Source organism: Bison bison, unplaced genomic scaffold (assembly GCF_000754665.1).
Source record: "Bison bison bison isolate TAMUID 2011002044 unplaced genomic scaffold, Bison_UMD1.0 scf7180017864093, whole genome shotgun sequence".
NCBI classification, from domain to species: Eukaryota; Metazoa; Chordata; class Mammalia; order Artiodactyla; family Bovidae; genus Bison; species Bison bison.
In genome coordinates, this window is record NW_011494665.1 from 2,818,748 (window position 1) to 2,846,236 (window position 27,489).

General features: G+C 39.6%; 1 protein-coding gene across 1 annotated transcript in view; it reads left to right on the forward strand.

Moving 5' to 3' along the window:
* Window positions 1-38: 38 nt before the first annotated feature.
* NUP210L (nucleoporin 210kDa-like) overlaps window positions 39-27,489 on the forward strand; it is a 101,586-nt gene continuing 74,135 nt past the window's right edge. The window contains exons 1-10 of the mRNA XM_010838380.1: window positions 39-1,208; window positions 2,719-2,855; window positions 8,888-9,019; window positions 9,908-10,001; window positions 10,522-10,672; window positions 12,993-13,125; window positions 14,056-14,214; window positions 18,733-18,801; window positions 19,669-19,775; window positions 20,453-20,593. Coding sequence (XP_010836682.1) covers window positions 1,012-1,208; window positions 2,719-2,855; window positions 8,888-9,019; window positions 9,908-10,001; window positions 10,522-10,672; window positions 12,993-13,125; window positions 14,056-14,214; window positions 18,733-18,801; window positions 19,669-19,775; window positions 20,453-20,593 — 1,320 coding nt within the window. The 5' untranslated portion in view covers window positions 39-1,011. The remainder of the gene's footprint in view (window positions 1,209-2,718; window positions 2,856-8,887; window positions 9,020-9,907; window positions 10,002-10,521; window positions 10,673-12,992; window positions 13,126-14,055; window positions 14,215-18,732; window positions 18,802-19,668; window positions 19,776-20,452; window positions 20,594-27,489) is intronic.

Consider the following 27,489-nt stretch of genomic DNA (forward strand, 5'->3'; position numbering starts at 1 on the left):
TAAAGATAGATCTTTGTGGGTGGCAGCAGTAGGATTTGACGCAGCACACACGCTTTGGAAGTGGTCCAAACTGGGGTCAAAACTCAGCTCTAGATCTCTAGTTGTGTGTTCTTATGTCAACCATTTAGTTTCATTATCTGTAAAATAAAGATAATATGTATTTTTAGGTAAATGTAAAGATTAGAAATAACATTTATGTGTCAGACGTTTTTAATCTGACACTGGCATCATCAGGGTCAGCTATGTATTTCCTTTACAGTCATGCTTATTCTTTCTCATAAATCCCAGATTTATTGGACTCTGCTCACTAAACAACTGCAATAATATGACACTGATTACATACTCCTATATATGTGTGGTTTTAGTAAACTGTCCTGAGACAGCCTTTGAGCTAATACTTTGTTAGATATTTGGAGAAAACAAGTTAATTTAACAAGAGGTCCTCTCAGAGTATTTGCTTACAGACAGGTTGTGTGAGTGGATAACTTTCAAAGCTGCCTTTGAGACGCCAGTGCCTGGCATTTCCTGCACTCTGGCCTTGAGGCTGGACATGAATCTGACTTACTAGTAAAAATGACACAGCTTCCTTGACAAAGTCCAGCTGTTTATACCAGAGACTGGAACAATTTTTTCCATTTATATGCACGGGCCAATGCTGACGGGAAATTATTGCCCCCCAAAAAAGTTGGTGGGGGGTTGCTCTAGGAGTCAAACCCATAGTAGGCAACAGAAGGAGAAATTTAACTGGGAGAGATTTTTCAGGTTTTTCTGCTTGTTCTTTACTATTAAAAAGGCCTGCCACCCAATATTTAAGAAGGTAGCCCTTTAAGTGGGTAGCTAGCTGGGTTTCTGCCTTAAAGTTAACATAACGGCTTGTTGGAGCCCTTCCTAAAAACATTCCCATAATTCCAAGCGGTACGGCCGCCTGTTGACGTCACGCCTGCGGATTGGCTGATATTGGAGCTGAGGGCACGGCTGTAGTTAAGCGAGGAGACGGAGTTGAAGGGCGCCATGACTGCAGTTGGGTCGCCAAATCCCCGAGGCTTCGGGCTGTTCCGCGTGACTCTACAGGGCCTCCTGTTTCTGCTTCTCTTTTTGCTTGGAACCCTGGCCAACAAACTTAATGTACCACAGGTGTTGCTACCCTTTGGCCGGGAGCCAGGCCGGGTTCCTTTCCTGCTGGAGGCTCAGCGGGGCTGCTACACTTGGTGAGGCGTGGCGGGATCACGGAGAGTATGCACCCCCACGCCACCCAGGAAGAATGGGAAGGGTTCATTGAACGGAAGACGCCACCGGAATACTGTGTGGTCACTAATCCTGAAGAGCCTTGCCTGTAGGGATCAGGGGTGGGAAGTCAGCAGGAATGGAGGGCCAGCCCTTCTAATACGGCCTGCCCTCATGTGGGATGTTTTCAGCTTATGTGTGGGTCCTTTTATGAGCAGTTAACGTGTGAGATTGGCTTTCTCATGGTATGTGTTGGGAGGGGTAGTCACTATGTGAACAGCTGTCAGGGTATAAGGAAACCCTGTGTTGGTGGCCTCAGACAACCATGGCTACCCACCGCAAAGAACTTTCAGTGTTAAGAGCTAGGACAAGGAGTTCCCAAAGTCTGAGGAAATTTATTGAGGGGCTAGAGAGGCTTAGGATGTGCGAGTTCGCTGCAAACTAAAGTGAGGTTTTAAGTGTAAAAACACTTAACTATTATATACATAACTAAGCACTTTGCATGTGTTAACTCATTCCGTTTTTACAGTCTTATCAATTAAGCGCTATTTTTTCCATTTTACAGGTGAGTGAATTGAGGCATAGATAATATGAAGTATAAACTTGTGTGAGAAGGTGTATTTTAGGTGGAGATAAGATTTGCCTATCACATATTAATATGTTTCCTCCCTCATATGAGAGTACTCTCTTGAAGTGTACACTCAAGTTTGGGGTAATCAACTCTGGTGGGAATGACTTTCTGACTGAGGATGAAAAGACATGATTCTCTGGCGTGAGAGAACCCAACCATAGGTTGTATGGTTTCCTAAGGGTAAGGGAACCTAGCTCAAGTGGGCTCCACGGTATCAGAGGGCTCATCCTAATTGGAGATTTCCCTTTACCATCACTGAAGAGAAGCACCAAGTTTTCTCCAGTGTAAGAAGTTCATCTCCCATTTTATGAGGCTGTATAAGGAAATCAGGCTTACACAGTGATCCATTGTGACGTATCTCCTGACTGAGGATGATGGAAGGCGTCAATCTAGGATTGAAGGAATCAATCAATTCCTTCCATCCATCCAAAAATATTAATGATTTTTTAAACTGTATTTTGAGTTGGACTCATGCCTCATAATTTTAGCAAGATTTCCACCTTAGATAGCAACAGTCCAATTTCTAGGATTGGAGGAAATTCATTCCTCAGAGTTTGAGAAGCCAGGTCTCTCATTGTTGGAAACACAGCATCAATCCTATTTTTACATACTGAGGGAAGATTGTGACACTTTAAATACTGAGGAAGGAATGTAACTTGGCACAAGGGATCACTGGAAAATATTCTCATCAGTCTCTTCCACTTAAATCTTACCTCTTTAAGCAATGTTTCTATTTTAAAGAAAAACCTATAAATACACCTGGTAGTATGTAACATGGAAAAACTATAGGAACCTATATTCCACCAAAAGTTAATTTTAACCCACATTCGTATTTCATACTCTTAAGTGTTTTATCCTGGCAGGCATTCCACCCATCATGATGCAGTAACTGTTGAACCTTTATATGAAAATGGCACCTTATGTTCTCAAAAAGCTGTGCTCATTGCTGAATCTACCCAACCAATACGCCTCAGCAGTGTTATTCTTGCTCGAGAGATAGGTATGTTGAGACAAAACACACTATGTAACTGTTCCCCTGGAGTAGAAAAATCTGATGTCTTTTGTAGATGGTTAACACAGACAGTGTTGGCTTCAAATGCCCCTTAAGGTACAAAAAAGGATTCCTGCAATATAAACCTTAATTGTGGCATCCTAGCCTGTAACTTTTTAAATTTTTTAATTTTTGAACATCCAGCCCTTGGCAATGTGCCTGATACAGAGCAGAAACTCTGGTTGGTTGGATCAGTGGAGAAGGGAAGGACCTATTTATCAGAACTAGCTTGGTTGTTACGTTCTGAGGTTGGTCTTGAGTGAGGCAAAAGGCAGAATAAAGACTAGTACTTCTCAGGCTTCCCTGGTGGTCCAGTGGTTAAGAATCTGCCTGCCAGTGCAGGAGACACAGGTTCAATTCCTGGTCAGGGAAGATCCCATGTGCCGTAGGCAACTAAGCCCACATGACATAACTATTGAAGTCCGAACACTCTAGACCTCATGCTTTGCAACAAGAGAAGCCACCACAAGGAGAAGCCTGAGCACCACAACTCTAGAGTAGGCCCCGCTCACTGCAACTAGACAAACAAAGCCCGTGTGCAGTAACAGAGACCAAGTGAAGCCAATAAATAAATAAAATAAAAAACTAGTACTTCTCAAGTACTAGTGCCATCTATGAATCTGCATCTTTATCACCTGGGAGCTTGTTAGAAGTGTAAATTCTCAGGCCCCACCTGATCTGCTGTATCAGAATCTCTGGAATGAGTCAGGGGATCTGTGGTTTTAATTTATGGCTTCAGTGGGTCTTAGTTGCTATGCCAGGGCATTCTCTAGTTGGAGTGAGTGGTGGCTGCTATTTGTTGTGGTGCTTGGGTTTGCCATTGCAGTGGCTTCTCCTTGGGGAGCATGGGTACAAGGTGCGCTGCTGCTGCTGCTGCTGCTAAGTCGATTCAGTCGTGTCCGACTCTGTTCAACCCCACAGACGGCAGCCCACCAGGCCCCACCGTCCCTGGGATTCTTCAGGCAGGAACACTGGAGTGGGTTGCCATTTCCTTCTCCAGTGCATGAAAGTGAAAAAGTGAAGTCGCTCAGTCGTATCCGACTCCTAGCGACTCCATGGACTGCAGCCTACCAGGCTCCTCCGTCCATGGGAGTTTCCAGGCAAGAGTACTGGAGTGGGGTGCCGTTGCCTTCTCCATCTAAGGTGCGCAGGCTTCAGTTATTGCAGCACTCGATCTCAGTAGTAGTTGTGCACAGGCTTAGCTGCTCCATGGCATATGGGATCTTCCCAGACCAGGAATCAAACCTGTGTTCCCTGCTTTGGCAGGCAGATTCTTAACCACTGAGTCACCAAGGAAGTCCCAGGGATCTGTGTTTTTAACAAGCTCTCCAGATGATTCTCATACGTACCGAAATTTGGGAAGCACATGCTAGTCTATTTTAGACCAGAGCAGCTTAAGAATTGCTATTTGTGTCCCTGAGTTTCTGGCATTTTGGTATTTTCATATTGATAGGTCAGAAATATCTGCGTGGCTCTTAAATATTTTGATAAATTATATATCTATACTGTATTATTAAAAATAAATTTAAGATGTTTGGTATACCATATTTCATATAATTGAAGATGCCGTCTATTATAACTATTTTTAATGTACTACTAAGAACAACGTTCAGAGAAGGCAGTGGCACCCCACTCCAGTACTCTTGCCTGGAAAATCCCACGGACAGAGGCACCTGGAAGGCTGAAGTCCATGGGGTCGCTGAGAGTCGGACACGACTGAAGAACTTCACTTTCACTTTTCACTTTCTTGCATTGGAGAAGGAAATGGCAACCCACTCCAGTGTTCTTGCCTGGAGAATCCCAGGGACGGGGGAGCCTGGTGGGCTGCCGTCTATGGGGTCGCACAGAGACGGACACAACTGAAGTGACTTAGCAGCAGCAGCAAGAACAACATTGCCAACTAAACTGCTTTTCTTCACTTAGAATTTTTGCTTTATACCTATTGAAGGGCTCTTTTTGACTTAGATGGTTATTTTTATTGTGTATCACTCTCAAGCCTAATAAAAAGGAAATAAAATTAACTGGTTAAAATATTCCTAAGAAAAATTTAACATTTTTGCTTCATCTGAATCACTTTTTGATTGGGAATCATCAATGTCTGTGTTTATCCCCACAACATCTTCCTTTGTACCACTGAGACTGTTAGTGATGTTGCATTTCTTAAAAGAATTAAACCAAAACCACCTACAAGGTATTAGTATTGGACTCATTAGTTGGCTTTACAATTTATAAAGCTGACCTGTTTTGTCTCCAGCTTTGAGAAGGTTTCTAGCACATCTGAGTCGCCATCTTTCCCACTCTGTGTCCTTAACTGTTCGGTTCCAAGGGGAAAGAGTGCTCCACCACTGTTCACCATGTTTTATTCCAACTACTAATACCCATTCTGCAAGTTTGATGTTGGCCCTTTTAAAGTTCTCACAAGTGCAGTAAATGATAACTATGCTATGACTCCTGGTGGTTGACAGTTCTAAGATGTCATCAGTCATAAGATAAAACCCTAATTTCAGAGATGTTGAAATGTCAGAAAAATGAGTGTCTTGGAGTTGATGAAATATGAGATTTCAAAGATGAGAATCTTTGAGGACTGTGTCATGCAGGGCAGCTACAGTGTATAGAGAAGGATACAAAGATGAGAAAAGTGTTGCTTTGGTCACATATGCTCTTTTTAATGTAATTACTGTTTTCAAATTTTATTTATTTTTGGTTGCACTGGGTCTTTGTTGCTGTGAGTGGGCTTTCTCCAGTTGTGGCGAGAGGGGGCTACTCTTCATTGTGGTGCACAGGCTTCTCATTGCTATAGCTTCTCTTGTTGCAGACCATAGGCTCTAGGTGCATGGGCTCAGCAGTTGGGGCTCACAAGCTCTAGAGCATGGGCTCAGTAGTTGTGGCTCACGGAATATTCTTGAACCAGATATCGAACCCCTGCCCCCTGCAGCAGGCAGATTCTTATCTGTACCATCAGGGAAGTCATGCAATTACTCTTAACTACATGAATTCATTCTGATGTTGAAAGAGCACACAGTTGCTTGGAGAAATGTCAAATCTGGCTCTCAGCTTGGTTTCATCTGACTTGTGAATATTCCAAAATTATCTTTCAAATCAGCTTTCACAATTTTGCTATTAAAACAATTGTGTACATAGATGATGGAGATTCCCAGTAATGAATGGCAGTCTTAGTGTTCTACAAGATGCATTCTTATCTTAATGGAAACTGGCACTCTGAAATGGGAAGGGACATTTTGAAAGGGAAGAGCATGCCTTAAGAGAAACTCTTCATTTGTTTGACAGATATTGAATTACCTACTAACCATAAGGTATCTGTAAAGGTTAAAAGATTTAAGCACTCCATTGGTGTTTAGGTGCTTGGAATTTTGTTTATGATGTTTTTGGTGATAGTCTAATAGAGAAAATGAGTGGCTATGACAGAGATTAGCCACTAGCTACTAGGGAATTCCCTAGTTTCAAACAGGAAAGAATCTGCCTGCAGTGTGGGAGACCTGGATTCAATCCCTGGATTGGGAAGATCCCTAAAGAAGGGCATGGCAACCCACTCCAGTATTCTTGCTTGGAGAATTCCATAGACAGAGGAGCCTGGTGGGCTACATGGGGTCGAAAAGAGTTGGACATGACCGAGTGACTTTCACTACTACTCACCTGTGACAGAGATGGATAATGGTGAGAGACGAGGTGGGCATATTCTATTTGGTAAGAGTGTTAGATTTATTTTGATTTTTTGTTTTGTTTTGTTCTGACTAGATGTTACCTCTCTTTGATAAAATATTTAAAGAATATGAAAGGTTATATGTGAAAGTAGTGAAAGTGTTAGTCATTCAATCATGTCTGCCTCTTTGCGACCCCAGAGACTGTAGCCCACCAGGCTCCTCTGTCCATGGAATTCTCAGGCAAGAATATTGGAGTGGGCAGCCATTCCCTTCCAGGGGATCTTTCCGACCCTGGGATCAACCAGGGGTAATCTCCTGCATTACTGGCAGATTCTTTATTGTCTGAGCCACCAGGGAAACCCGAAAAGGTTATATAATGAAAAGTAAATCTCTAATCTCATTTCTCCAAGAGACAACCACTTTTCTGTATCATTCCAGATGTAGTCTATGAATATATGAAAATGCCTTTTTGTAGTGGGATATCTAGATTTTCAACCTTAGGTACAGGACAGGTAGAGGAGTTTGGAGATGAAGGCATAAATTTTAGGTATAAAAGTTCACGTGAAGGGTGAAGAAAGGGTTTAGACAGCTGAGTGATTTCGGTGGAGAGAATAGAATGGAATGATCAGTACATTTTGCACTGTGCTCAGCATGTGGTTATTGTTCAGCAAATACTTAAAAAAATTTTTTAATTTATTTATATTTCAGCTGCACTGAATCATTGTTTCTGTGCACAGACTTTCTCTAGTTGTGGCAAGCAGGGGCTACTCTTTGTTGTAGTGAAAGAGTTTCTCACTGTGGTGGCTTCTCTTGTTGCAGAGCAGAGACTTTAGGCACATGGACTTCAGTAGTTGTAGTCTGTGGTCTTGGTTGCTTCTTGGCATGTGGAATCTTCCTGGACTAGGGATCGAACCTCTGTTCCCTGCATTGGCCAGCAGATTCTTACCTACTGTACCACCAGGGAAGTCCCAAAATATTTTTTAATAATTTTTAAAAATTTAATTTATTTTTTGGTTGCATTGGGTCTTCACTGCTGCTCACAGGCTTTCTCTATTGTAGTGAGCTGGGGCTGCTCTTTGTTGCGGTGCATGGGCTTCTCATTGTAGTGGCTTCTCTTGTCGTGGAGCACAGGCTCTAGGTGAGTGGGTTTTAGTAGTTGTGGCACGCAGAGTTAGTTTCTCCGAGGCATGTGGAATTTTCCTGGATCGGGGATTGAAACCGTGTCCCCTGGGTTGGCAGGCAGATTCCTATTCACTGTGCCACCAGGGAAGTCCCCAAAATAATTTTTATTTCACCCTTATTTCATCTTTATGGAAATAAGTCTACTTTCTGTACTGTTTCAATTTGTGTTTCTGAAGTTAATCATGACTATATTGGGCTTCTCTGGTGGCTCAGATGGTACAGAATCTGCCTGCAATGCAGGAGAACTGGGTTTGATTCCTGGGTCAGGAAGACCCCCCCAGAGAAGGGAATGGCAACCCACTCCAGTATTCTTGCCTGGAGAATTCAATGGACAGAGGATCCTGGCAGGCTGCAGTCTACAGTGTTGCAAAGAGCTGGGCACAACTGAGCAACGAACATATTGAGTGGAACCCTAGTTGGGTCTAATATGTGATTCTCAGGCTAAAAATCTCATGGTCCAGGAAAAAAAATTGAAAGAAATGAAGTGAGAAATTTATTGGCAGACAGGAATGGCATATGGTTGCCACCCTCTTACTTTCCTAAATAAACACATTTAAAAAAATATACTCTTAAAATTTCATAAAAGGAAAAGCATTCTAACACTTCAAAAGTAATATTGAATATATATTCCTTTAAAGTGAAAGTGAAGTCGCTCAGTCGTGTCTTTGCGACCCCATGGACTGTAGCCTACCAGGCTCCTCTGTCCATGGGATTTTCCAGGCAATAGTACTGGAGTGGATTGCCATTTCCTTCTCCAGGGGATCTTCCTGACCCAGGGATCGAACCCGGGACTCCCACATTGTAGACAGACACTTTACCGTCTGAGCCACCAGGGAAGTCCCAGGGAATATATAAAGTGAATATATTTAATTTTATTATGTTTTAAAATTCTCATTTTTTGATGGGTGAATAAAAACATTATTATAGATCAGTGTCTGGGAATCACTGCTCTAGTGTCTATTCTTGTAAACAGATGCTCTTATATATTTTGTTGCTATGCTGTTTTCTTCCACAGGTTGAAAGGAACTATTATGCCTTTCTTTTTCTTAATATTTAGAATAAGCTCCTCAGTATATGAAACATTTAATAGATTCATGACCTGTTGAATTAAATTCTCAGTTTTTGGGTTCGTTTTAGTGACTGACCATGAACTGCGGTGTGATGTTAAGGTTGATGTGATAAACAGCATTGAAATTATATCTCGAACTCGGGAACTCTATGTAGATGATTCACCACTGGAACTGATGGTGAGGGCATTGGATGCTGAAGGTAACGAATGCCAGAGGATTCAACAAAATTACCTAAAATGAACACTTTTGTGTTTAGTTTTTGGAAACAGAAATTTGAGAGAGAAAAGTAGGTTGGAAATAATGTTTATTTTCTCATATGAAGTTCATGTGCAAGAAGAATTAACAATTCTGAGTGTGGTTTGATGTATTAACTACAGACTTTCATTAAAATTTCCTAGTTCAGAATCCAAATTCTGCTACTGGGCTTCTGCTAATGGTCCCAACAATTAAGAACATTTTTGGAGGAAAAAAAGAAGTACATTTTGGAATTTATTATTATCTCTGTTTTGATCAGTCTACTTTCTGTAGGCCAAGAGAATTAAATGTAAACCTGTGAAAATTTTATAATTTTATTTTTCCTAAGACTGATTTTACATTGTTTTTCACATACTACACTTGTGTAATATGTAAAAAAAAACATTTTAATGCATTGCTTCTTTCTTTGTAAACTAGTGAAGAGCAATTTTTAAAATGTGAGAAATGAACATATTAGTAATATTCAAATCTAGTTTTTATAAAAATTTTTATTAGAGGGACCAGGATTTAGGGATGACTGTCAACCCTGAGATAGATTATAAGGTGGCCTTTTTATGTTGAAAGGAACAGAAATAGTGCCATAATTTTGTCAACCAGCAGTTAACCAGCTTGAGTCATTTTCACTTTCAGAAAGCTTATACAGCAACCGTACTTACTCTGTGTAGGGGTCTTCCTGGTAGATGTGTTTTAATTCATTAATGATAGTGCATCTATTTGTTAATGAAAGAGGCTTAAAAATAATTTTCTAGTTAAATTTCCCTTGCTTATTAAAGATACCTGAATATTTTTGAACATGTGATTTTGTCTTATCTGCTTTTGCCTTGCTTTACAGGAAATACTTTTAGTAGTTTGGCAGGGATGGTGTTTGAGTGGAGCATTGCCCGGGATAATGAATCAGCAATAGAAGAACTGTCTAGCAAAATTAGGTAACCTTGAAACCAAACCTAACTATGTGACTTTGAAGGAGACATCTGCCTTTGGGTAGCACACTGAACAGCAGTCATTTGTGTGGGTTTTGATCATTTTTCTATCTGGAACTATTTGGAACAAATAAATTTACCACGGGAAAATATGGCACAGCTGTAGGTACCTTGATGATGGCTTAATTTGAGTCACTGCAGAGGAGTTCATGAAATCAGAACTGTACAATTATTTGTCGTATCTTCTGACACTTTTGTTTTTCAAGCTATCAACACTCACTGAAATACAGTGAGTGGATATTAGTATGAAATTTTCTCTTCAATGCCCAGCAATAGCTCTCAGACAATCCGGGTTTTAGTCCTACAACAGTTTTAGCCAGAAGCATATTAAGTACTTCTCTTTTATCTGGTCATTGTGGAAATTTTAAACTTTTGACACTATACAGACATTGAAGAGACTGTTTAAAGTCTCTCAGAGCCTTATGGAAGAAGAATAATTTACTAGAAACAAAGTTTATCTCTTTAGGATTTTGAGATACTCTGAAGCAGAATATTCTCCCCCTGCATATATAGCTGAGATGGAAAAAGAAGAGAAACAGGGAGATATGATTTTGGTGTCTGGCATTAAAACTGGTGCTGCTATCGTAAAAGTTCGAATTTCTGAACCATTCTATAAGGTAAAAATTTAGTGCTATAGACATTAAGTCTTGCCTATGGAATAGTTTCTTATGTTTGTCTATAATAGAAACCCTCTAACCTGATTGATTTAGGCCAATTGAAAAAGTTATTTGAAACGGATAAACATTTTTTGAAAACCTGTCTTCCTTAAACATGTTATTACCCAAGTACAATTACAAATGTTACTGGCATTTTCTCTTAAAACATAACTGCATTTTATTCACTAATCCTTTGATGTAGGTCCAAGACTTTTCTTTGTCTACGAATTCACTGGTCAAAAATATACATACTTATTCTTGCATAAATTAGTTTCTAGTTTCTTTTTCATTTTATTTTATGGTTGAGTGAAAAATTACACATGTGTGAAGCAATTTGAGTGCAGAATTCTAATATATTTTTCAAGGATTTTCCCCTAGTCTTTTACATTTCTCACCTACACCTAATTTGATAGCAGTACGTCTTAGCTATCCTTTAATTTCTTTTTTTATTTAATTTTTTTCTTAATTAAAAAAGTTTTTTTTAAATTTATCCTTAGCTTGCCTTTAACTATTTTTTTAAAAATTAATTTTAAAAAATTAATTAATTTATTTGTGCGGTAGTTTGTACATTCTTTGGCATTGTCTGTCTTTGGGATTGGAAAGAAAGCTGACCTTTTCCTGTCCTGTGGCCACTGCTGACTTTTCCAAATTTGCTAGCATATTGAGTGCAGTACTTTCACAGCATCATCTTTTAGGATTTGAAATAGCTCAGCTGGAATTCCATCACCTCCACTAGCTTTGTTTGTAGTGATGCTTCCTAAGTTCCACTTGACTTTGCATTCCAGAATTCTGGCTCTAGGTGAGTGATCATACCATCGTGGTTATCTGGGACATGAAGATCTGTTTTGTATAGTTCTTCTGTGTATTCTTGCCACCTCTTCTTAATATCTTCTGCTTCTGTTAAGTCCATACCATTTCTGTCCTTTATTGTGCCCATCTTTGCATGAAATGTTCCCATGGTATCTCTCATTTTCTTGAAGCGATCTCTAGTCTTTCTATTGTTTTCCTCTATTTCTTTGCATTGTTCACTTAGGAAGGCTTTCTTATCTCTCCTTGCTGTTCTTTGGAACTCTGCATCAGATAGGTATGTCTTTTCTCTTCTCCTTTGCCTTTTGCTTCTCTTCTTTTCTCAGCTATTTGTAAGGTTGTCTCCTCAGACAACCATTTTGCCTTTTTGAATTTCTTTTCCTTGAGGATGGTTCTGATCACCACCTCCAGTACAATGTCACGAACCTCCGTCCATAGTTCCTCAGGCACTCTGTCTATCAGATCTAATCCTTTGAATCTATTTGTCACTTCCACTGTATACTTGTAAGGGATTTGATTTAGGTCATATCTGAATGGCCTAGTGGTTTTCCCTACTTTCTTCAATTTAAGTCTGAGTTTGGCAGTAAGGAGTTCATGATCTGAGCCACAGTCAGATCATTGTGTTTTGGCTGCGCTGGGGCTTTCTCTAGTTGCGGTGAGTGGGAGCTATTCTATAGTTGAGGTACGCAGGCTTCTCATTGTGGTGGCTTCTTTTGTTGCAGAGCACAAGCTCTAGGGCATGGGTTCAGTAGTTGTGATGCACAGGCTTAGTCGCTCCGCAGCATGTGGGATCTTCCTCGACCACAGATTGAACCTGTGTCCACTGCATTGGCAGGCAGACTCTTAACCACTGGATCACCAGGGAAGTCCTGACTATAACTTTTCAAAACATTTAAATTTTTTATAGAAAACAACTCTTTTCATATAATGCTTTTTTTAAATTAATTATTATTAAAGTTGAGAAAAACAAATGTCTTTTGGCAAGCATTTAATTCAAGTGGCAGGAACATATATGTGGACATTCTAGAGAGCAGCCTATTAACCTTGTACTGGGTAAGCCTTCACAAGAATTGATATGTTCAACAAGGGATACAGACTAACTTAATCTGGAAAGTCAGTTCACTGGAGGTTGGTTAAAAGAATTTCAGTGCAATACAGTTAGGTCTTACTTTTTCCCATTTTATCACACTTGCCTTTTTATTTACCTACCCTTCTCCTTTAGAAAGCTTGTTGTTTTCTATTTTTTGTTTGAGTGACTTAATAAGTGACTTAGAAAGCTGACACTGCATTAATATTCATGATCACTTTTTAAGGCTAACTGAAATTATGATCTGTGCTTAGGAAAGCATTTTTTTAATCTTGGCAAAATATTTTAGAAGAAATTTATAAAAGTGAACTTTAATAAGGAGGACAGCCTTGAGGATTTTGCCCGTGGAAACTTTCTGGTTTTTTTTTTTTTTTTTCCTTCTTTTAGAAAGTGGCAGCAGCATTGATACGTCTGCTTGTTTTGGAGAATATATTTCTTATACCATCCCAAGATATTTATCTCTTAGTAGGTGCATATATTAAATACCGAGTTGCAAAAATGGTTCAGGGAAGAATGACAGGTAAGTTGATTTAGCTTTTCCTAAGACTAACATTTCCCAAATCTTTTCTGCTGACAAGAGAAGCAGCTTCACATTATATGTGCAAAATACTTCTTCTGTCTTAGATTTTTGTGATAAAAGTACAGTTGACCCTCAAACAACATGGGTCTGAACTGTGCAGGTCCATTTATATGCAGATTTTTAAAAAATAAACACTACAGTACTACCTGATGTTTGGTTGGCTAAAAGCGTGCACGCAGAACTGGGGTTATAGAGGGTTGACTAATACATGGATTTTCAACTGCGTGGGGAGGTCGATGCGTGGGGGTGGTGTCAGTGCCTCTAATCCCTGTACTGTTCAAAGATCAACTGTATTCTTTAATTGCTGTACTTGAGCTAATACTGGACTGAGGTAGCCCACATATCTTTAACAGACTAATGCTATAGTTCAACTACTACTTAGCTTCAGTGCCCATAAGCATCTGAATTGTCTATTAAAACAACCAAAAGTTTACTAACTTAGGACAAGGGAAGAAGCTTTACCTAATAGTTAATAGAAGGGGTTAATAGAAGGGGTTTGAATAATCTTTGTAAAAAAGCTGTTTATTGAGAAACTCTGTTATCTGAAAAATTTAATACCCTGCTGATCCCAAAAGTCCCACTCAGTTTATAAAGTGTACATTTGCTCCATTAACATTAGTCCTTTATTTACTTTCCTAGTGGAGATCCCTCCTCCTACTCTTAGTTTACTGAGTTTTAAGAATATAAGCAACAATAAACTCATATAGTAGTCCCCCTCAATTTCTATATATGTAGAAATTCGTTATAGTTGGGAGGAAATAAAGAGAAAAGCAGATTTTCCTCTTACTTTGACCTGCTTCTTCTTATGATCCAACAATATGTTATTGTCTATTGCTTTCATTATGGTTATGTATCTTTCATGTCTTACAGAGGTGAAATTTCCCCTGGAACATTATACACTAGAATTGCAAGACCACAGAGTTTCATGTAATATTTCTGTTTCTGGGAAAGTGGCTTCACTGGATGAGAAAACAGCTATGGTGACTGCTGTCCAGCTGGGCCACACTAACCTTATCTTCGTCCACAAAAGTATCCTTTTCAAGTTTTCGCTGCTAATCTATATTTCCTTGAGCAAGCTAGACATGTTCCTTGGTAAAATAACTGGTTAAGTATGATTATAACACTACTACATTTATTTTCCATAGGTTCTATCTTTTAAAAAGCACTATAAATTATTGTCGGAGTTTCTAACAAAGGGTAGGTACAGAAGAATAGTTGGAATTTGGAATCTGTTGACTTCAGAACTTATGTGCAACATAATATAAATTGTAAATAGGCAGGGTTCCGTAGTGGCCCAGTACTAAATAATCTCCCTGCCAGTGTAGAAGACAGTTCAATACCTGATCTGGGAAGATCCCACATGCAGCTCAGCAACTAGGTCTGTGCACCACAGCTACTGAACCTATGCTCTAGAACCTGGGAGCTGCAACTGCTGAAGGCCACACACCCTAGAGCCTGTGTACCGCAACTAGAGAAAAGCCCACGTGGCAGCAAAGACCCAGCACAGCCAAATATAAATAAAGTTATAGTAAAAAATTATAAATAGGAGACTGGGGAGGACTTTGGAGGAACTTGTGTAACTGTTATTTAATTTGTTCTTGTTTTTACATGAATAATTGAGAAAAGATGATATTGTCTGCAGTGGCTACTTAATTTGTTAAACTGAGGCAAGAGTAATTTTTTAATTAATATATTTTAATTGGAGGATAATTACTTTACAATATTGCAGTGGTTTTTTGCCATACATCAACATGAATTACCCCCGGGTGTACATGTGTCTCCCCATCCTGAATCTCCCTCCCACCTCCCTCCCCACCCCATCCCTCTGGGTTGTCCCAGAACACTGGCTTTGAGTGCCCTGCTTCATGCATTGAAGTTGCACTGATCATCTATTTTACATATGGTAATATACATGGTTCAATGCTATTCTCTCAAATCATCCCACCCTCACCTCTCCCACAGGTCCAAAAGTCTGTTCCTTACATCTGTGTCTAAGAGTAATTTTAAAAAATTCACTAAACCTGCTCTGTAAGGATTGAACAAAGAGAGTTACTTAGAGCTCTAATATAGTCAATGAAAACAAAACAGTATAAAGATTAAAATCCTCAGAAAATTGAAATTTCCAGAGAATTCATAAAATTCTCAGCATTGATTTTGAAATATTTCCTATTTTTGCATCTTTGAATCTCAAATATTTAATTTGTTTAATTTACTCAGTAAATACCTATTATATTTCTCCTATATGCTCAACATTGCTCTAAGTGCTGAGGATTTACTCAGGGTAGTTAGGGAAGTCCTCTCTGATAAGGCTGCATTTGAGCAATGAACCACACAGATATTTGGGTGAAGGCTCTCCAGAAAGAGGAAATAGCAAGTTCAAAGGTTCTGAGGCAGAAGCATGTTTGGCATGTTTACAGAAGAGCAAGGAAGACACTGCGGCTGAGTGCAGAGAATCAGGGCAAAATAGTAGAAAAGGTAATAGAGTAGGAGAGGGAGTAACTATGTAGTGCTTAGTAGGCTTACTCTGAGTAAGAGCCTATCAGTCTTAAAGGGTATAGTATTTCTTGTAGAATAGTATTTGTTAATTAGCTGTTATATTCTGTTATATTATTTGTCTAAAACATTCAGGAGGGGTTTTGGTTCAGAGTTGTTTGTTCTCTAGTCATTTCAAGGTGCCTAGGACATTTGTGAACAAATACAATAGTAACTACAAAGTAAACTAAGATATTTGATATTTAGTTCCAGCTGTGCGTCAGGCACTTACCTGAACTGCCTTCCCCAGGCATACTTACCATGATTTTCTTCATAGTTTTTTCATTTTTTTCTCAGTTCATATTGTTATTTATTCCATATTGTTATTTATTGTTATTAAATATTAAAATATATTTACCTCTTGACATGGAAGGTGACGATTCATAATTTATTCCAGCGCCTGCCTTAGGGTGGCTGGTGGTACTCATAGAGATGGGTGATATAAAAGAAGGCGCATGTTTAAGGGAAAAGAAAACTAGTTTTTCACATGTCAACCTGAAGTATCTGTGGGGTAGACATCCAAGCAGAAATTTTTATTATGCATCTTGAGGAGAAAGATTCAGGATGAAGAAAAGCCTTTCAAAGTTATTAATTTATAGCCAGGTGATAGTTGAAGCTGTTGTAGAGAAAGTGAACCTAGAGAGAATATGCAGAGTGAGAGGAGAAGAGGACCAAAGACATAACTGTGGACTGCCAGCTTCTAAGGTTCATTTGGAAGAGGAGGAACTTTAAGGATGCCCAGGGAGAATGTTTAATAGGAAATTGGGAGAGTAGGAAAGAGTAGGAAAATCAGGAGAGAAAAATTTCATGGTAACCAAGTGAGGAATTTGCGATGAGAATGTTCTTCAGGTGAAATCAGCAGAGATAAAGACTGAAAGTCTCTAGTAACTAGGAAGTCTTGGATCACTTTTTCCAATAAAAGTGGAAAGCTTGGGTTTTTAAAGCTTGGCTTTAAAAAGGAGGAGGAAAACAAGGCAGAAGTTTGAAGAAGATAAAATTTTTTTAAGAGAAACTTGAGTATGTCTGTAAGTTAAACAGAGAGATGGCAGAGATATAGATGAAAAGAAGGTCAGTTGATGGAGCTAGATTTCGGAGGAGCAAGATTTCGGAGGAGCAAGATTTCGGAGGAGCAAGATTTCGGAGGAGCAAGATTTCGGAGGAGCAAGATTTCGGAGGAGCAAGATTTCGGAGGAGCTAGATAAAATGAAATTCCAAACAGGGAAGGGTTAGATAAAAGGTAGATGTCTTATTCTGATTATGGAGGGATGAACTGGTTTAGAGACCTATTGAGATCTGTGTCCTCATCTGTAAAATGAAAGGAATGATATGCTCCTGAATTTCCTTCTGCGTGCATGTTCAGTTGCTCACTTGTGTCCAACTCTTTTTTGACCCCATGGACTGTGGCCCACCAGGCTCCTCTGTTCATGGAATTTCCCAGGCAAGAATACTGGAGTGGGTTGCCATTTCCTTCTCCAGGGGATTTTCCCAACCCAGGAATCTAGCCCAGGTCTCCTGCGTTGCAGGTAGACTCCTGCACTGCAGTGGATTCTTTACCAACTGAGCTACGAGGGAATTTCCTTTTAGCTCTTATAGTTTATGAATGTAGTATGTACTAAAACCAAACTCAGATTGACACAGTGTTTAAAAGATTTGCTTTAATGAATAGTAAAACCAAATGGCTTTTACTTGTGGCTCAGCTGGTAAAGAATCCTCCTGCAATGTGGGAGACCTGGGTCAATCCCTGTGTTGGGAAGATACCCTGGAGAAGGGAAAGGCTACCCACTCCAGTATTCTGGCCTGGAGAATTCCATGGACTGTATAGTCCATGGGGTTGCCAAGAGCTGGACACGACTGAGCAACTTTGACATTCACTAAAAAAAGAAATTTTAATTAGCATATCAATTGTATGTATATTAATAGTTCTTTTAAAGTACTTGGGCAGCTTTAAAAGTTTGATCCCTAAAATAGATTAAATATTTTGCTTTGTCACTATAGATACTGTAGTGCCTAATTATAGCCTAGTGCATGACTGAATTAACAGCACTTCTAAATTAGTATACTTAGAAATAATAAGAGTTTTCTGTCCGATCATTTCAGTAATACATTTCTCAGAGCAGAAATAATTTCTTCTTAGCTTTTGGACATAGTATATTTCTGAGAAGGAATTACATTACTAATTAGATTGTGTAGGCATGCTAAGTTGCTTCAGTAGTGTCTGACTCTTTGTGACCCTGTGGACAAGAGCCCACCAGGCTCCTCTATCCATGGGATTCTCTAGGCAAGAATACTGGAGTGGGTTGCCATGCCTTCCTCCAAGTGATCTTCCCAATCCAGAGATCGAACCTGCATCTCTTAGATCTCCTGCGTTGGCAGGAGGGTTCTTTACCACTAGCACCACCTGAGAAGCCCCAGATTGTGTATAGGCTAACAGAATAAATAATGTGTAGTGTTATAGGCTAACAGAATAAATAATGTGTAGTGTGATGTATGACATAGAAGTATCTCTGGTGGAAGAGAAAACATTTTGATATTAAAGAATTGCCACAGGTAATAGAAAATCAATTAGTGATTTTTAAAACTGTCTGGGGAGCCCGAGGCAAGTTACTGGGCTGGATGCCAAGTCATGCTGCTCCCTCTCCATCCACCACTGTCCATTTCTTCAGCCAGAGCAATTCCACTTTGTCCTGCTTTCCCTAATGGGCTCCTATGAAACACTGTTACAAGGGAAGAGGATTCTGTAGCTAAATGAATATTAAAAACTTGGAGCAAGATCTTTTTTTCTTTCGTTTCATCTTCCTGATATTTGAAATTCAAGAATACCTGATACCTGTGATTACTGAACCCTCAGATTTTTCTCAGAATGTATGCATTTAAGTTTTGCTTTCTAAGAGATAATGAAAGAATTTTTACTTGCTTTTGTTTATGGGCTTATTTATTTATTTATTCATTTTGGTAGCTTATATTTTTCTTTTCACCCAAATCTAGCTCATAAAATTTCCTTAAGCAAAAATTAAGATGTCCATATGCGATCTGTGTCTGGACTCCCAAATTGCACCATATATGTTGTAGAGCCTGGATTTTTAGGTATTTTTAGATAATGATTTTCAGAAAGCCAAATAACTTAAAGTATGCCACTGAAATGACTGCATTAAAGATTAGAGTGCTTCATTTTGAGACTTAACTAATTTAAAATTCAACCTTACTTTGACATGTTTTCTTGAATTGTTCTGCTACTGCTGCTAAGTCACTTCAGTCGTGTCCGACTCTGTGCAACCCCATAGATGGCAGCCCACCAGGCTCCCCCGTCCCTGGGATTCTCCAGGCAGGAACACTGGAGTGGGTTGCCATTTCCTTCTCCAATGCATGAAAGTGAAAAGTGAAAGGGAAGTCGCTCAGTCGTGTCGGACTCTTAGCGACCCCCTGGACTGCAGCCTACCAGGCTCCTCCGTCCATGGGATTTTCCAGGCAAGAGTACTGGAGTCGCATTGTTCTAGTTAAATGCTATTTGCAAGAGTAAAGCATCTTGAAATAGACTGTGAAAAAGTATGAAACTCCATGTAATACAAGGTTGGACTAGGAAAAGAGACTTCATACAAAGAAAGAAGAAACCTATGTCCTTAAGCCACATGAAGCAATGAATCTGAAAGCAGCTGAAAACTTGCCTGACATATCAGAAATGAGCAAAATTGTGGGTTTGGGGTGGGTGGTATCTGTATACAGATGTAAGTGAGAATGCTTCTTTTATACCTGAGATGAACTAAGTTAAACTAGAATCTTTGGAACCCCAAATTATTATAGTTTTATAGAGGGAACTAAAGGATCTACTTTGGAAACCATCTCCATCTACTAGTGACTTTTGCTGTTTAAATGGCTTTTTAAAGTTTGTATTTTTAAAATTCATTATAGAAAAATGGCCTCTTCTGATATTTTTCTTTATTGATTTGTGTACAGGTTTCACAGTCCAACCTGGAGACCGATGGAGTCTAGAGGTGGGACAGGTCTATGTTATTACAGTAGAAGTATTTGATAAAAGCAGCACAAAAGTCTATATTTCAGATGTGAGTCAATCTTTTGAATTTTTCTAGCCCCCTTAAGGGTAACTCCTTCAGTGGGCAGTCTTTTTGCTAGGAAAACTTTTTTTTTGCTTCCAGATTTTGCCTTCAGAAAATGCAAGTTACTACTTTATCATTATTAAGTAGTTCTATCCTTGAGGAATACTAAACCAGAAGTAAAAGATACAACTTGGTTAGAATTATAGGAAAGAGATGAAGTTGGCACCAAGGGTAGCACTTTGGAGGGGATCCTCATTCTAAAACTTCATTTCAGAGAAGTTACCAGAGTTTTATAGTATGATCATTAGATGTAAAATGTTGTAGTCATTCTCCAGCATCCATTCCCCACCCTACCCCCAACTGTCAGTTTCTGGAATGGCACAAATTACACTAAAATTGACATAAGCTTTGAAGCTTACTATTTCTAATTGCTTGTCATTAATGGATCTTTCAGACACTAGTACCATTTTAAAATGACATCTTTCCAACAGAATTTGATGAGGGCGAGCAAAGATTTTTATTTTTACTTCTTTAAGCCCCAGAATGCATAGTCACACTTTTTTTTTTTTAATGCTGTGAGTTTATTTATTTATTTATTTATTTTTTTGCTTTGAGTTTAAAATGGCATTAGGGAATAAAAAAAAATCTCTTCAGATTTGTGCTACTTTGGGGCTGATTTTCAGAATCTCAGGATTATGTACCAGTTCCTGAGGGAGTACTTTGAAGAGCAGCTAACTACTGTGAATGGATCTTACCATGTTGTAAAAGCTCTGAAAGATGGTGTGGTTTTGATAAATGCATCTCTGGCTTCCATCGTTTACCAGGTAGGAATTAAAAGGATTTTTGAATCCTGAGAATACTGACAAGATTTGCTTGATTTGATTTGCTAGCACATATATAGCATATCTCACTATTATCCTTCACAAAAAAAACTAATAAACAGTACACTTAGTAGTTTATACCTCTGCAGATTTTCCATTCCAGTCTCTGTTATTGCATATATCTGCGTTTATGGTCATTTTGTATATGTGTCATTTGAGGTTCCTTTAAAAATTATTCCATATGCATGTTTCCTTGTGTCATCAGATCCACATAAGAGTATTTTGTATTCTAAAAATACATAGATTAATATGCCAATTGTTTAACCATGCCACCAACTTTGCACTTTTAGCAGGTTTTTACTTTGTAAATGGCATAACTGAGTATCTTCAGACAATTTCTATTCCTTTTGGTTAATTTTTGTATGGTATAATACCAGAAATGGAGTTACTGGGTGAAAGGATAAGGAATTTATCTGTTTCTAACGCCTCTAAAAACGTGCAAATATCCGACTTTTAACAGTCCGTCAGATTTGTTTCCCTCTGTAAACCTACTTTTTCTCCAGTGATCCTTTCCCCAGCTATTTGAGGCAAAATCCCAAGAGTCCCTCTTGACTCTACCTTCTCCCTCACCTCCTCTGTTCAGTACATCATTGAATGCTAAGTCAATTCTTCTAAAAATCTCTCAAATCCATTTCTTACTAGGTGAAGGAGACACTGCTGTCTTTCACCTAGACTTTCACAGTAGCTTCTAAACTGATACTCTACCTTCAATATTGTCTGTGGCTAGAATGATATTACAAAAACTATAAAAATTATGTATTTACTGTTTAAATTCCTTTGGTGGCTTCCCATTGATTTTAAGGTTAAGTTTAAACTTTGCGGTTCATAGGAGTCTCATCTCAGTGGGTTCTCTTGTTGCAGAGCGCCAGATCTAGGTGCGCGGGCTTCAGTAGTTGAAGCACGTGGGCTCAGTAGTTGTGGCGCGCAGGCTTAGTTGCTCCACAGCAACTAAGTGGAATCTTCCTGATTCAGAGACCAAACCTGAGTCACCTGCATTGACAGGTGGACTCGTAACCACTGGACCACCAGTTGTTGTTCAGTTGCTAAGTCATGTCCAACTCTGTCACCCCATGGACTGCAGCATGCCAGGCTTCCCTGGCCTTCACTATCTCCTGGAATTTGCTCAGATTCATATCCATTTAGTTGATGATACTATCTAACCATCTCATCCTCTACCGCTCTCTTCTCCTTTTACTTTCAGTCTTTCTCAGCATCAAAGTCTCTTCCAGTGAGTCAGCTCTTCACATCAAGATGGCCAAAGTACTAGAACTTCAGCTTCAGCATCAGTCCTTTCAATGAATATACAGGGTTGATTTCCTTTAGGATTGACTGGTTTGATCTCCTTGAAGTCCAAGGGACTCTCAAAAGTTTTCTCTAGCACCACAATTAGAAAACATTAGTTCTTCAGCACTCAGCATTCTTTATGATCCAACTATCATATCTGTACATGGCTACTGGAAAAACTATAACTTTGACTATAGGAACCTTTGTCAGTAAAGTGATGTCTCTGCTTTTTAATACACTGTTTAGGTTTGTAAGGCTTTCCTTTAAAGGAGCAAGTGTCTTAATTTTGTGGCTACAGTCACCCTCTGCAGTGATTTTGGAGCCCAAGAAAAGGAACTCTGTTACTGCTTCCACTTTTCCCCTTCTATTTGCCCTGAAGTGATGGGACCGGATGCCATGATCTTTTTTTTGGATGTTGAGTTTTAAGTCAGCTTTTTCACTCTCCTCTTTCACCCTCATCAAGAAACTTTTTTGTTCCTCTTCATTTTCTGTCATTAGAGTGGTATCATCTGCGTATCTGAGGTTATTGATACTTCTCCCAGCAATCTTGATTCCAGCTTATGATTAATCCAGCCCAGCATTTCATGTGATGTAATCTACATATAAGTTAAATAAACAAGATGACAATATACAGCCTTGTATTCCTTTCCCGATTTTGAACCAGTCTGTTGTTCATGTCCAGTTATAACTGTTGCTTCTTGACCTGTATACAGGTTTCTCAGGAGACAGGTGAGGTGGTCTGGTATTCCCATCTCTTGAAGAATTTTCCACATAGTCAAAGGCTTTCACATAGTCAATGAAGCAGATGTTTTTCTGGAATTGTCCTGCTTTCTCTGTGATTCAGCAAATGTTGGCAATTAGATCTTTGATCCTCTGTCTTTTCTAAACCCAACTTGTACATCTGGAAGTTCTCGGTTCATGTACTGCTAAAGCCTAGCTTGAAGGATTTTGAGGATAACCTACTAGTATGCGAAATGAGTGCAGTTGTTCGATAGTTTGAACATTCTTTGGCACTGCCTTTCTTTGGGGTTGGAAGGAAAACTGACCTTTTCCAGTCCTGTGGCCACTGATGAGTTTTCCAAATTTGCTGGCATATTGAGTGCAGCACTTTCACAGCGTCATCTTTTATGATTTGAAACAGCTCAGCTGGAATTCCATCCCCTCCACTATCTTTGTTTGTAGTAATGCTTCCTAAGGCCCACTTCACACTTCAGGATGTCTGGCTCTAAGTAAGAGATCACACCATTTTGGTTATCCCAGTCATTAAGACCTATTTTGTATAGTTCTTCTGTGTATTCTTGCCACCTCTTCTTAATCTGTTCTGCCTCTGTTAGGTTCCTACAATTTCTGCCCTTCATTGTGCCCATCCTTGCATGAAATAGTCTCTTGATACCTCCAATTTTATTGAAGAGACCTCTAGTCTTTCCCATTCTATTGTTTTCTTTTAATTGTTTGCATTTTTCATTTAAGGAGGCCTTCTTATCTCCTTGCTGTTCTCTGGAACACTCCATTCAGTTGGGTGTATCTTTCCCTTTCTCCTTTGCTTTTTGCTTCTCTTCTTTCCTCAGCTATTTGTAAAGCCTCCTCAGACATTGTCATCTTGCATTTTTTTTTTCCTTTGGAATGGTTTTGGTCACTGCCTCCTGTACAAATGTTATGAACATCTGTCCATAGTTCTTCAGGTCAAACTTGCCAGGTATCTCTTGACTTTCTACTTTTGCATTCCAGCCCCCTATGATTGAGAGGGCATCTTTTTTTTGGAGTTAGTTCTAGAAAGTCTTGTAGATCTTTAGAGAACCAGTCAACTTCAACTTCTTTGGCATCAGTGGTTGGGGTGTAGACTTGGGATTACTGTGATGATGAATGGTTTGTCTTGGAAATGAACTAAGATCATTCTATCATTTTTATGTTTGCGCCCAAGTACTGCATTTTGAACTCTTTCATTGGCTATGAGGGCTGCTCCATTTCTTCTAAGGGATTCTTGCCCACAGTAGTAGGTATAATGGTCGTCTGGTTTAAATTCACTCATTTCCATCCATTTTAGTTGACTGATTCTTAAGATGTTGATGTTCACTCTTGCCATCTCCTACTTGACTATGTCCAATTTACCTTGAATCATGGACTTAACATTCCAGGTTCCTATGCAATATTGTTCTTCAGAGCATCAGATTTACTTTCACCACCAGATACATCCACAACTGAGCATCATTTCTGCTTTGGTCCAGTTACTTCCTTCTTTCCAGAGCTGTTAGAAATTGCCCTGTTATTACCCAGTAGCACATTGGACACCTTCCAACCTGGGGGCTCATTGTCTGGTGTCATATCTTTTGCCTTTTCATACTGTTCATGGGGTTCTCATGGCAAGAATACTGGAGTGGTTTGCTATTCCCTCCTCCAATGGACCACGTTTTGTCAGAAATCTCCACCAGGACCCGCTCGTCTTGGGTGGCCCTACATGACATGGCTCATGACTTCACTGAGTTATGCAAGCCCCTTTGCCATGACAAGGCTATGATCCATGAAGGGGTGGACCACCAGGGAAGTTCCTTAACTTCTTAACTTCTTAACCCAGGTCTTCCACATTGCAGGCAGACTCTTTACCAACTGAGCCATCAGGGAAGCCCTCTTAACATAGTTTTATAGAAGCCTCTATGACAGAGATCACAATCTGGTGGCCTGCAGACTATCTTGATTTGTAATCTTGTTTTTTATTTAGATGTCTAAGTTTCCTTTTGATCAGGAAATTTAAAATAAAATCTGGAAGTTTAAATAAAACTACTTCCCTGGTGGTTCAGTGGTTAAGAAACCACCTGCAAGGGACACGGGTTTGATCCTTGGTCTGGGAGGATCCCACATGTTGTGGAGCAACTAAGCCTGTGCTCCACACCTACTGAGCCCCTGAGCTGTAAGTACTGAAGCCTGAGTTCTCTAGAGCCCATGCTCCACAACAAGAGAAGCCATTGCAATGAGAAACCCATGCACTGCAATGAAGAGTAGCTCCTGCCAGTTGCAACTACAGAAAGATTGTGCACAGCAGTGAAGACCCAGCACAGCCAAATACAAATAATTTTTTTAAAAGAAAGAAAAAAATGCCCTCAAGATCAATCCAAATTGAGTATATCACTATATAATTTTAAAAATTACTGAATAAAAATAATTGGTGAATAATATCCCATTGTATAGATGTACTGGATTTTAACTATTCACCTATAAGGATGATTTGGGTTGTTCCTATTATTTGGCAATTACAAATAAAGCTGCTCTAAAGATTCTTGTGGGCTTCCCAGGTGGCTCAGTGGTAAAAAATCTGCCTGCAGTGCAAAAGATGAGGGTTCAATCCCTGGGTTGAGAAGATCCCCTGGAGAAGGAAATGGCATCCCACTACAGTATTCTTGCCTGGAAAATCCCATGGACATAGGAGCCTGGAGGGCTACAATCCATGGGATCGCAGAAGAGTCACACAACTTAGCAACTAAAACAACAACATTGTTGTATAGATTTTGCTGTGAATATGTTTTTATGTCTCTGGGATAAAATGCTTAAGAGTGGAGACTTCCCTGTGGTACAGTGGAGAAGAATCTGCCTGCCAGTGCAGGGAACACAGGTTCAATCCCTGGTCTAGGAAGATTCCATATGCTGCGGAGCAGCTAAGCCCGTGTGCCACAACTACTGAGCCCATATGCTCTGGAGCTCACAACCTGCAAATCCTGAAGCCCACAAGCCTAAAGCCTGTGCTCCAAAACAGAAGCCACTGCAAGGAGAAGTCTGCACATGACAATTAGAGAATAGCTCCTGCTCACCCCAGCTAGAGAAAGCCTACATGCAGTAATGAAGATCCAGCACAGCCAAAAAAAAAAAAATTAATTAATAAAAAATGCTTAAGTGCGATTCTTGTGTCATAGTAGCTACATGTTAAGTTTTATAAGAAACTGACAAACTTTCTAAAATGGCTGTATTATTTTATATCCCCACCAATGATCTGTGAGATACCATTAATAATTTTTAATGTTCCTTCTTTTTATTCATAGTCATTTCAAGTTCTCTATTTCAGTTAAGTTCAATTCAGTGGCTCAGTCATGTCCGACTCTGCAACCCCATGGACTGCAGCAGACGAGGCTTCCCTGTCTATCAACAAATCCCTGAGCTTCCTCAAACTCATGTCTGTTGAGTCGGTGATGCCATCTAACCATCTCATTCTCTGTTGTCCCCTTCTCCTCCTGCCTGCAGTCATTCCCAGCATCAGGATCTTTTCCAATGAGTCAGTTCTTTGCAACAGGTGACCAAAGTATTGGAGTTTGAGCTTCATCAGTCCTTCCAATGAATATTCAGGACTGATTTCCTTTAGGATGAACTGGTTGGATCTCCTTGCTTTCCAAGAGACTCTCAAGAGTCTTCTCCCACACCACAGTTATTAAAAGCATCAATTCTTTGGTGCTCCGCTTTCTTTATAGTCCAACTCTCACATCCATATATGACTACTGGAAAAACCATAGCCTTGACGGACCTTTGTTGGCAAAGTAATGTCTCTGCTTTCTAATATGCTGTCTAGGTTGGTCATAACTTTTCTTCCAAGGAGCAAGAGTCTTTTAATTTCATGGCCGCAGTCACCATCTGCAGTCATTTTGGAGCTCAAAAAAATAGTCTCTCACTGTTTCCACTGCTTCACCATCTATTTGCCATGAAGTGATGGGACCAGATGCCATGATCTTAGTTTTCTGAACGTTGAGTTTTAAGCCAACTTTTTCACACTCCTTTTTCACTTTCATCAAGACGCTCTTTAGTTCTTCTTTGCTTTCTGCCATAAGGGTGGTGCCATCTACGTATCTGAGGTTATTGATATTTCTCCCGGCAGTCTTGATTCCAGTTTGTGCTTCATCCAACCCAGAGTTTCTCATGATGTATTCTGCATGTAGGTTAAATAAGCAGGGTGACAATATACAGCCTTGACGTACGCCTTTCCCTATTTGGAACCAGTCTGTTGTTCCATGTCCAGTTCTAAGTGTTGCTTCCTGACCTGCATACAGATTTCTCAAGAGGCAGGTCAGGTGGTCTAGTATTCCCATCTCTTTAAGAATTTTTCAGAGTTTGTTGTGGTCACACAGTCAAAGGCTTTGGCATAGTCAATAAAGCAGAAATAAATATTTTTCTGGAACTCTCTTGCTCTTTCAGTGATTCAATAGATGTTAGAAATTTGATCTCTGGTTCCTCTGCCTTTTCTAAATCCAGCTTGAACATCTGGAAGTTCATGGTTCATGTACTGTTGAAGCCTGGCTTGGAGAATTTTGAGCATTACTTTACTAGCATGTGAGATGAGTGCAATTGTGTGGTGGTTTGAGCATTCTTTGGCTTTGCCTTTCTTTCGGGTTGGAATGAAAACTGACCTTTTCCAGTCCTGTGGCCACTGCTGAGTTTTCCAAATTTGCTGGCATATTGAGTGCAGCACTTTCACAGCATCATCTTTTAGGATTTGAAATAGCTCAACTGGAATTCCATCACCTCCACTAGCTTTGTTCGTAGTGATGCTTCCTAAGTTCCACTTGACTTTGCATTCCAGA